The sequence below is a fragment of the Streptopelia decaocto genome (genome assembly GCF_964273445.1).
Source record: "Streptopelia decaocto genome assembly, chromosome: 1".
NCBI lineage: Eukaryota > Metazoa > Chordata > Aves > Columbiformes > Columbidae > Streptopelia > Streptopelia decaocto.
Genome location: NC_138663.1, coordinates 100839016 through 100851347, shown reverse-complemented (window position 1 = coordinate 100851347; position 12332 = coordinate 100839016). Strand labels below are relative to the sequence as shown.

Here is a 12332-nt window from a genome sequence, read left to right as displayed (position 1 = left end):
TTACTGAGACAGTCATTTTAGGTCATTATACTGAATGCTACAAACAGATATGCCTTTTCTTTCACATATGAAACAGAAATGTCTTCTAATTATCTGCTACACTTGTTCTGACACAATGAGAAACATGTATCGAAAAATCACACTTTTGCATCAGAGTTGGAAAATGTTTAAGGCATGCTGGGTTTGGTTTCAGGGTTAGAGAGGAAAGCTGTTTTCCAATCACCAATATTGGAAAAAACATATGGTGACTCTTAAGACGTATGAAGCAGCTAAGAAGGCAGCCCAAAGACACGAATTGGCTAACTGGCTAGGAAATCACCATCAAATGCAATTAATAATTCTCAGTACTGACAGGACCAAGGTAGGTCTGCTAGTGGGCTGCTCCGATGCATCTGTTAACAACTTGGATGGCAGAACATTGAAAGCATTTATGTATCTCCCAGTGTTGTGAAGCAGAGGGATTTTAAAATGTATGAGAAAAGGATCAAAACTTAAAATGATGTTAAAAAATGGGATGGATGTTCTGAAATAAAACCATGAAATGCAAAAAAACAAATGTTTACACTCAAGAAGAATAATGCAAATAAATTAAGACACAGGGAATAATTGGTTGGTCAGGGCTGCAACAGATCAGAAACTGGGAGTGAAACAGCAACGTCATGTGACTGTAAGAAAGGCAATCGCATTTCTTTGATGTTTTAATTTGAGCCATATATGCTACTCATAGAAAATAAAAACCCCCTTGTCTCAACATTGATGGGGCCACCAGGGAAGAAATAAACCGATTTAAAGAAGCATAGTTTCAGAAAGCAGAAAAAGATCCTTCAGCAAGGCAGGGCAAATGAGTAAAAGGTTGAGGGAGTGGAAAGACCATCCCACAACTTTAGCAGATTTACTTCTCTTTATAAATGAAGTTTAGAACTACTTGCCAGAACATTTCTTTCTTCCCCTCCTTTTTTTTATTTCTTCATTCCCTGTTATGTACAAATATTTGTGTAACTTAGCATAAACACCAGCCTGGCTTCTACATTTAGGAAAACACTAAACTGACACAACCTAATCGAAAAGAAAGCAGTCACCAAGAACTTCAGAAATATATGGATGCTTAAATAGATGGAAAAAACTGTAATCTCACTGGAAGAGATTTTGAAAGACTATAGTAGAGGCCATCACAGGTAGCTCCAAAGAAAAGTAGCAAATAAGCATTTTCTCAAATTGAGAAGTCATTTTCAATTTACAGAAAAAGATGGCAACAATCATAATGTTTAAATGTGTACTTTAATGCACCTGCCTTAAGAAACTGTGACAGAAACTATGGCATTGTTTCTCTCTCTTTTTGAGTAGTACTGTTAACTTACCCTAAAGTATGTTACCAGCTACTGTAGACAAAGATATTCCTGTCAAACTACAATAAGACTATGAAAGTGAAAAATATTCCTACCAACATAACCTGAAGACCTGTCCCTTTGTTGCAAATTCATTAGTAGCAGTTAAAATAAAAGCACCCTAAACTTACATGCACTTGTGTGAATATAAAGATGCTTTACACTGAAACAGCCTATTCTTCTGGGAAGCTAAATAGTCATTTCAGTGTAAAGCATTTTACACCAATATATCCAGCCTGCTCTTGAGATGCTTTCTTTTTCTTCATGTTCAAGTGCAAAAATGACAAAACTTACTGTGGCAGACAAGACCTTGGGTCCACTCCTGTCAACATTAAGACCGCTACCTAGTTTTAAATGTGGACTAAAAAACATGCATTCTTCACCAGACTTGCTCACATGAACACCTCTTATCCATAGTCCAGCACAACAGTGAGATACCCGTACCTCTTAAATACTTTGGCACGCTCAAAGAAAAATGTCACTAACCCATTCAAACCCCTCACTGAAATGCCAGCCCAATCACTTCAAAACAGCAAGGGCATCAGCCCCAAGGCAGATTTATTTAAGCTTATTTATATTTGACAACAGCTAAATGAAGTTAACATTTAACACATCTAAAGTTAACACATGTAACCTATCTAAACAATGGCTACATTTCTTTGAATGCATCTACATCAGATTTCTCCATCAGTTTAACATAAAAGACTGATGTAACTGAAACCAGCCAGGATCACTATAATCCTGGACAACGTTAAGATCGAGATAACAATAGTTTTCTTCCATCACTGTTACATAGAAATAAGGGGGTTGTATTTGGTATATTTTAATGATACTGATTCACCATGCACATGTTACAGCGCCATGCAGAAACAGAAGTCTTGACCACACTGTAGTTTAAAAGCTGTCAGATGAACTCTTCAGGGATTTTTTTTTTTTCTTTCTTCTGTTTTACACAATGCTTCCCCTCTTACACCAAAAATTAGCAACGGTAGATTCTTCAGCTTTCCCCAAAGCAGACATTTGCGCAAAAAGCATTTAATAAACAAAAAATTAACTCTTTATCTACTAAATGCCATAGTAATTAATGTAAACCTTATATCAGTTTTCAACATGCCTCTGCAATGTAATATTCAAATAGTAGTACAAATAACATTACTTTCAACACTGCCTAAAATGCTCTAATTCTCAACCTCTGCTAATTTTGCTAATTATTTCCAAGACTTTATGTAACCTAAAATGCACATATTTCAACTTTTTAAAAACCCCACCTTTTTTATTAACAGAACCATACTTGTGTATGTGGACAGAGACATTAACGTGTAACTCTATCAGTACTTCTTATGGAAAAATAAAGTCTTCACTTTCTCTTTTTAATCTTAAAAATCATTCCTCAAGTAACCGTAGTTTCCGCTATCACATGGCTTTTTAAAAAAATGACCACTTACCAATAGTTCTTCTTGTTGCTGATGATCAACTGAACAGATATACAGCTGTAGTGATTTTAATTTCAAAACACTTGAATGCACGGGGATTCGGAAAACTTCGTTAAATATTAATGGAGTTTGGAATTCCAAAGCTCTAGAGCAGTAAGTGGTTGGTGTGCCTGACTCAAGCGGTGGCAAATAAACTCTCACATGACTGGGAACAGCAAAACAGACAAATAGCACAGCTGAGACAAAGCAAGCTATTTCGCATTTCTCAAAATCAAGCAAAGCAAAAACATCAGTGTAACTTCTACGAAGCTGCTGCTTTGGTACCTCTTTGTTACAGGAATTTACTTTGTGTTCTTAACACTGAAGAACTGCAAAGCTAATTTGGAAACCCATCTTTTTCTAACTACAACTGATTTGATTTTTTTTTTTAAACTTAGTGCTTAAGCAGAGTCACCAATGGAGTTTGGAATTGAGATGCCCTGAGCTATCTGAGGCATCTACATGGAGCTAGCAAATATGATACAGTATCTATGGGAGAGCTACAGCCTGCCCGAGCAGCAGCAGCTGAAGGCCAGGTGCTATACTGTGATATTTCAAATGGAAACATGCCTATGTTTAGGTGATTGAACTGCCCCGTGTCATTGAGCCATTTCTTCCTTCCACCCACTGATCATGGCTTTTTCCCCCCAACCCCCTTAAAAAACTCAGCACAAAAGGACAGCAAAAGAAACCTACCGTCATTGCATCCACCTGCCATCTTAAAACACTAATTTAAATATTTGGTACCATCTCATTTGAGACTCCACACCAAAATCAAAATCCATGACCATTTTAACCTGATGGAAGGCAGCAGAGCTACTTAGAGAAGTGTCTCTGTGTACTCTCTGTCCTGACCGCTTGCCCAGACCCTGCAACATCCTATTTCTTGCCAATACTTTCCCTTGTGCCAGTCAACAGCTTCATGCAACCGTGCTGTGAACCAGACTAGAAAACTTACCTAGGTCAAAAAGCTAACCCAGCAAAAATAAGGCTTAAGGATTAGAAAAATCCATCTCAGAGGCTCAATGTAGTTGACTACACAGCTGCATGAACTCTTATGCCACCACCAGAGAAGGGCTGACACTGACAGGCAAATAAATGGTTAGAGGACACCTGGAAGAGCTCATCACAGTGGAACTGCAGCATTGCCGTATGGAGCGTCAGATGGCTCAACAGCTTTACGTGCTGTGAAGAGAGTGATCCAACCCTTCCCTTCATCAGCTACCACAGGTAAGTTCACCACCGCTGTCCCCAGTAACTCTGATTCAATGAACGTATACATCAAACTGGCTAAAAGCTTCTTCTGGTTTTAGCAAGATAAACTTCCTTTTTCGACCAAACCAACTGATTTACCCTGTAGCCATGTAACTGATTGATTCCAGCACAAATGGTTAACAGAGAAGGATGGGGAACAAATGTGCTTTTTTGGGTGCTGCTTACGACACCTGATTGCCTTGACACCAATGTCCAACAAACCCTCTGGAGACTTTTTTTACCTTGTTGAGTTTACTTGACTTTCTCTAGACAACGCTTCTTTTTCTAATCACAAGGCAATATGGCTGAATACTACTCGATACTCACATTTTTTTTCCCTACGGCATGTCCTTGCACTAACACTGAAAACAAAGCAAAAGACTGACACTGATGCACCCACCGATATGAAGAATTTCCACTAGAGGTTTGCAGGGTTAGCAAGATCAAGCATTCTCAACAAAGATCAACTCAGTGATATGCATGTCAATTTAACAGCTCCCATGGAACAACTTATTCTACATTACAACATTATCACACCTCCATTTTACACAGTTTTCAAACAACCTCTCCCAGAGATAGAGATCAATAATTTTCACAGGTCACATTTCTTTAAAATATGTTAAGATACATATCACTAGATGAGACTGTGTTTCATGGTAACATGGCCATTATTGAAGAAACATTTATTAGAATAAACTAAGCAATGTTCTATATAATGCAATATGGGATTTGAAAAAGCAGCACAGGCCACCAGAACTTTAAAAAATTCACTTGTTTGTATTGATTCTCAGCTAGCAGTTGTGTTAAAATTATCTTTGAAAGGTGTTTCACAGGCTTTCAAGGAGAGCTGTCATGGTCACAAAAGCCTGTAAATGTCCAGCTTTTGGTTTATTCATATTTTTTTGGTTAAGTTAAAGGGCAAGGTATCTCTCTTACTGATGACTATACATGTGACAGTAGGAATCTGAGAAAATTATAGTAAGCTTACTTCTAGGATATATCACAGATAAGCTGTAGAGAAGTTGTACAGAAAATAATATTTCTCAAATACTGCAAATATTGTAGACAGCCAGAAGGCATGGGGGGTGATAGAAGCATGACTTCAATACTTTTGAACAAACTTTCATGTGCATAATGGACATGTAATAACATGGATCATTAGAAGACTATGCTCGTTAGCTGACCATTATGACAGAGGTTCTATAAAAAGGGACCCTATGTCCACAAAATTAACCCTTTACTCATGTAGGCTAAGACATAACATCTTCTCCAGAAATGGCTTCATTTTGCATGAAAGCAAACACATTTATGATATTTTGATTGTGCCACACAACAAGCAATTATCAGACTTTGGGTGACATGTAAGCTTACATTTTGCAGTTTTCCTTAACAACTAGACTAGTAAAGTTCTTCAGCTGTAATACGTGGACTAACAGACACTCGCTTCCACTGTCATGCCTGGAAAATAAATTTTCTGTATTAGTAACCAAGCATCAAGACTTTGCTTAAAAGACAGAGATGAAAGACTACAAAGATTTTAAGAATGTAAAAGCACCTTTTGCTGTTAAACAAAACTCTCAAACCAGTTCGAATCAAAAGCAATTACAGGTATCACACAGATAACAGAACATTATTGATAATATTAGCTACAGGAACAAATTTAACAGAACTAAGAGAATTAAACATTTTTTCAACTTGAAAAGAATAACAGTCCCTACTGCGACTCTTAATAGTGAACAGGTTTTATAAAATCCACTCCTTGGTTTAAACAGTTACACCGCAAATATATGTGCATGTGCATTCACGCATGTGTAACACATCAGTTACATCAGACAAATCAGTCTGAAAAAATCCCGCTCTTTCACATCACTATGAATTTTGAAATGGAACTAACAAACCTGGTTGAAATTTGAAAACTCCCAACCTTGGGAATTAGTTTTCCAAGGGGCAGAGGTGATTCTGGAGGGTTATGACACGACATCCTGCCTTGCACTGCTATAATCTGCCCTTCCCCACGCTGCTCCACTAACAACAACAGCATGCCCTAGGCACAGGATTTCAAAGCCATATTTGGGAGATGTGGTTTTGTTTTGTGTCTTTTCACCTGTGACTTTCTTAAGGTCATCCTGCTCCTCTCACACACAGAGATGTATCCTCATATCCACGCACTCACTAAAGGCCTAGACAATGAAAATGCTGCTGAAAGAAGTAACAAAGGCCTTTTTATCAGCTGTTATTGAAGGGACTGAATGAACGGTGGTTAAGGCACATCCCCAGCAGAAAGTGGCATGTGATGACTAATCTGTACATCCACTAAACTTTGGCTTTCAGTTCAGAAACTTCTAAGAACTATCCATTGCAGTTAAGTTTATTAAAAAGTTATAAACCCAAACCAAGAAAACTAGTGAGCAATTCCTGCTGAGTTGACAGGGAGAAAGAAGAGTAAGACTACTCACAGAAAACCAACATGTATTTGTGGTTCTTCACTATTGGCAGCATCACCATAAACAGGCTCTTCCAGATCTTCATTCCTGCAGGAACAGAAAGTACTGTAAACTACATACTGACCTAATCTATCAAAACATAATGAAATAAACATTTATTTTGTGATTATGGATATAAGCAATTGTTTGATAATTTAGGAGGGACTGGTAATACGGAAGAGATTGAGGTATTTATTTAAAAACACGCAGAAATAGTTATTCACAATTTTTTAAAATTAGTTTTTAGAATACTTCTTTCAAGATATCCATTGTAGTTTACTGTTTAGTCTGTCTTTCATTTCTCTTTAGCATCCTGAAAATCTTAGCTTCTTCCCAGCTACTGTTTGTGTTAAAACAATCACATAAAATAACACACCTTTACCCATCCTTCCATCACTAGGTCAACCTATACAGTTGTAGATTTTTCAGCAGCTCATATATTTCTTTCTTGCAGTTGTACTTTTATTATATGCTACTTAGAATTCTAAGTCACACTCTGTATAATTTTATTGCTATAGATGGTTGAAATAAAATTCCTGATATAAAACTAATGAGCTGAAAACACTGTATTTCACAAAAAAAGTATATGGTGTTAAAATGCTAAAGAGACAAGAAAGCGAAAGGGTCTTGGCACTTTTGAAGATGACAGTGGAACTGGATGTAAAAAGCTTTTCCTTTAAAACATCAATGTAAGAGTATTAGGTTGCATAAGAATTAGCAATTTTGGAAGTGTATTTAGAAAATTATAATTAATTCTTTTGGACTGTGTGGTAGAACAGGAATATTTCCAGCTTACTATGCATTTGTACACCTGACCTTTTGCTTAAAGCTTCAAACACGCCACTGTCACTAGCCAGTGAATGATCTGAGAGACATGCTGAAACTCGCCTGGCTCTCCTCTCCGATCTTCTCCCGCTGTCTCCTCGCAGAGTCACAGCTGTCAGGGAGAAAAAGCAAAGACAACATCAGCTGAAGGCAATCTCTTAAACAAGAAACATTTATTGTATCAAAACTAGCAGCAGAACAGTTGGCATCAATGCAGTTCATTGCTTTTTCATCTAACTTAAAGTTAAAAACCTCGAATACAATCAGTAGGAGATTTTTTGTGGGAGAACTAAGGAAGGAAGTTTGTGGCTAATTTCTCTATTACAAGACTAAGTATAAACCAACTGCGTTGTTATTACAGTGCTTTTCTGGTAGAATAATCCCTCCTGGAAGAAGACTTACATTAATTCCACATATGTACACATGATAACCTAAACTTTTAAGATTTACCTACTGAATACACAATAGGTTGAAAACAAACACAGGGACTAATTACTTTAAGACGTTATCAGATAACACAATGTGAGGTTTTGTTCTCACTTGTTTCCTAATATAAAGTCTCAACGCATACTGTTTATACCACTGCATAATGGTAGCTTTCATTTACAGTCTGAGACATTATCAAAAAGAAACAGCACCTTCCAACTCATTCAGACCACTGTTTTTTCAAATTCTTGGTGAATGACTCTGAAAACTGACTGTGAGAGGAGGAAGCAATATCTAACCCCCTCTTCCATCCTTCCACAAATCACCAGCAACACCATAAATAGCAACTCTGCAATCATTTTCATGTTATATCAACAAAAATTATCTTATATACCAGAGGCAATAAGGTATAGGAGCTACCAGTCCTTTAAGGTAAGTGCACAAATAGTCATGCTCAAGAATTGTATAGGTAAAGTTTCGACACTTCAATGACAGCACTTAACTTGAAGTTTTCTTTAGCATCCTAGAGGGAACCATTGAACAGACCTGTGGAGTGCAGTTTCTTCACTGTGCAGTGAAGAACTTTTGCCAACTTTCCCCTCTTTTGCTTAAGGCTCAGTGACTGTCCTCAAAGCAGAAAACCAACAGCAAAGCGGTGCCACTCCAAAAAGGGGGGAAAATATTCTGCCCATGCCCAGAAACTTGGACAGCACAAAAGCATTCCCAGTTTCAGCAGACAGCATTTGGAGTGACAGCAGGACAGTGCACATCACATGGGAGGCAAGCGCCAGCTGATGTTTACTGCTTACTGCCCCTAAGGATCAAACATACCTTACCCCAAATCAAGTACCAACTTGCTCAGGCATCTCTGTTACATGTTATCTTAAGACACCAAAAATAAAATGCTGGTACCTAATCAGTACGTTTCCTTCAGCAGAGCACCAGCCCACAGCCTGAGCTTCACCTGCAGAGCCCAGCTCAGGTACAGACACAAGTGAGCCACCCCCTGTGTGGACCCATCTCACCTCCTGCCCAAGCACCACCAGGACAAGACATCAGGACTTGAAGCTTGATTAAGAATCCCACAAATTAACACAACCACGCTGCTGCTGTCGACCTGGCTAAGGTTGGCTTTAATCTGCTGCAGGACTGGCAAACAGGATGCGCTGAATCCAGTAGCCCAAAGTACATTCCTTTTATCAGGGCACCAACAGATCAAAATCCCAAAAGATGTTCCAAAAATCACAGGGTCCTGTTTGGACATAAAATTCCCTGGTTCTGGCCCAGAATGTCCCAAACTGCAAAAAAGTTCTCTGTCCTTTTGGATCCATAAGTAGCCCTACAGAGCTCCTCTCCAAAATCAATGAAGGATTTAACCATCTTCAGCTACGCAGCAAATTTATCTACTGACGAGGGACATCCCAATCTGCATTTCTGTTTGTGCCTGGAGAAAGGTGCCCTCAAATTACATCCTCTCATGTTTACTGTCCATCACACATCATGGCGCAGTATAACTCATTTGCAACTCACTGCAAATGATTACAGAGTTCTAGCTAGCTCACAGAAAGCAAAGAAAATGTGTTTGAATCACATGCTCTTTTGCACGGCTTGTATAAAGTGGTGGGTCTGTTTCATTTTGTTCTGTTTTTAAGAACTTTAACTTTAGTGAGCCCACCTCCATAAGTGCTGTCACTAGGCAGTTACATAGAATCAAAACTAGCAGCCTGTAGGGACATTTTCTAGTATCAAAATATCCCAATAAATTCACATCACTGGAAAAGGATGAACTTAACAAAACAGCTTCAATAGTTTCTGTACTAATTTCAACAAGTTACACTAGGAAGATTTCTTTTTGTAAATAAGCCTTTGGCTCACCCTTCTAAGTGAACACTTTGTATAGATGTGGGAGATGAAAGATCTCATGAGCTCTCTCCTTTGGAGGTTCATGTTCCCAATTTGTCTGCAAGGAAAAACTGATCCGAAGCACCAATATAATGTCATGAAAAACTGACATGTTACAACAATGCTGTAACTTCTCAATGACTTGCCCACTGCCTGCAGGCCATGGAAGCATCTGATAACATGTGGACAATCCCAGAGAATTTGGGAGAAATGCAAACACCAAAACATGCCTTTAGCTAGAAAAAAAAAAAAAATATGAAAAACATAAGAAAAGACAGAGAGAGAGGAAAAAATTGGTCAAGAAGAAAGACACATCAGATTTTGGCTTAAATAGAACAAGATTTAGCACAAGTTACAGACCTTCCAACACTGGAAGCTAAAGAATTGTTTAAAAATAAAGTCTCCAAGATAGACAATTAACTTTCATTTTCATATTTAAATAACAAAAATCAGTGAATATATATGAATTTCCAGAACTACTGGGTGCCAAAGCTTGATAAACATAAAACAGTCCTGATTAAAAGAATATTCTCAGGTGTCACTAGTTGAAAAAGTGAACTTCAAAGGCAATTCTGGTGTCCAAGATTTCACAAGCTAAAAAAAACATAAATAAATCTACGTCATGTTTCAGAAGCTTAGGAGACTACAAATACCACACGCCAGCTCAAAAAGCACTAATAAGAGAGTCAGACACTCTCATAAAAACTCAATCAGACACACAAACAGACCTTACCTACCATGATCCTATCAGGCATTACTATAATATAATAAAGCAGAAGTTTGCAGAATACTTTTTCCAGGAATTTAACTACAGCCATGAATATATTGTTTAGTTGATATAGCAAAGAATTAAGTATGCCATAATGATTAAACAGATACAGCACAATATCAAACAAAACCAAACATAGCAAAATCTCCTGTTTCTTCACATGCAACTCAAAAAAAGAAAAACAAAACCAAAAAAAACCAACACTTCACACAGAACAACACACTGGGAATTACAGGCAAAACCAGCACAATAAGTAATTTCAGGTTCACTTACACTGAATTTCTCTGTTGTGCCGCATGAGAAACAAGACAAAATGAAAAGCACACAATAATAAATCATCCTTCAGATCTATGACAATATTTTGCAAACAAGGTATTATTTAGGCATTAAAGGAAACTTAGCACTTAAAAGATTATTTTTAGGACAGAGAAGAAAAAAGAATATGAAAAAAGATACGAAAGCCCAATATTTTATTAACATGTTTCCTCCCACTCCCAGCTTTATAAATAGGATAGATATAACCTCTCATGCATATTCCCCTCCAGACACATGTGCTAAGACACTTCATAGAATGTCCCTGAAACAGATGCAGAACAAAAAAAAAAAAAAAAAACAACAGTAGATCAGCAACTGAACATGAAAACTGCAGTTTCTGAAGAACTCCTTGAACTCGCTCAAGTGCTGCTTCAGTGCAAAGTATGTGCAGTTTACTTAGCGTTAAACCATCCGGTCCCCGGAATTTGCAAAAATTACCTCATATTTTGTGTAGTGAAGGAACAGGCACAAGATTTGTCTGAGTTGATACTCATGGCTTTTCCAATGTCGCATTACACTACCACACCATTGGGTGGCAGCAGCAAAGCACACTACGTAGTACCTTAAGGAAAACCAAGCCCACGACATCTGGGGGTTTCCAAAGCATGATACAGAACCTTGATGCTCCATCAAATTCTTCAAGAAGATAGTATAAAACCACAATTACATTGACGCTTCCAACTGCTACTTGCAGACAACTGCATTACAATTGCAAATCCACCAGCTAGTGAGCGTGGAACTCAAGGCAGTCATTACTCCAGCAAAAATCAGAAAGGATAAATTTTTCTTGAGCAATTGTTTTAAAACTCAAACATAAAAAGAAAAATATCAAGACAGCCTGGCTACCTTTTCACCATACCTTCTTCCTCAAAAAGCAACACAAGGCACTCTTGTTGTACACAGAGAAAAGCTGGAACCCCTGGACTAGGAGCTGGACACTGTAGCAGCAACAGCAGGTAGCACAGGTATGTTCTGCCTGAGGTTTTCAGAGAAACCTGAACTGTGCAGAAACATGGCAGAGAAGGGAGAAAAGAAAAGCCAAAGCAAGAACTTGACCCTCATCCTATTGCTCCCTAGGCCCTCAGACCAAGCCTTCACTTTTAGAAAACACATACGAGCTATAAATGAACTACTAACACAGTTTCATTTAACACAATGGGTGAAGACATGCTGTGGTCTGATCTGAGGTTTAAAGAAAGCCTCAGGAAGCCTCTTCATGGCACAAATTTAAGAACAAGCTTACATGCTAGTGCCTGGAATTCTGTTTATTTTGGTCTGAAAGCCACAATGTAGGCACTGGAAATGTTTACATCTAGTAGATGTAAATTCTACATCAGTATCTTCTGGCAGTGCTCGCTGTGTTAAGGAAAATAGGTAAGTCTACACTCAAATGTTGTTTGAACAATACAGGCTTTTTAGCACAGTGGTGACATTTTCTTTTAAAAATAAAAAGCTGAAACCTTTTCCTTACACACTGTCAATGGCCCTTCTCATTGTCAGC

General features: G+C 37.9%; 1 protein-coding gene across 4 annotated transcripts in view; it reads right to left on the bottom strand.

Moving 5' to 3' along the window:
• The window catches only part of WWC3 (WWC family member 3), a 102865-nt gene that overhangs the window by 12990 nt on the left and 77543 nt on the right, over positions 1-12332 (bottom strand). For 3 of the 4 annotated variants that reach the window (XM_082043027.1, XM_082043024.1, XM_082043025.1), the window contains exons 12-15: positions 7411-7531; positions 6568-6642; positions 5483-5569; positions 2831-3023 (exon numbers count right to left, since the gene is read on the bottom strand). In XM_082043027.1, coding sequence (XP_081899153.1) covers positions 2831-3023; positions 5483-5569; positions 6568-6642; positions 7411-7531 — 476 coding nt within the window. The remainder of the gene's footprint in view (positions 1-2830; positions 3024-5482; positions 5570-6567; positions 6643-7410; positions 7532-12332) is intronic. The other variant, XM_082043026.1, reaches the window with a different exon arrangement.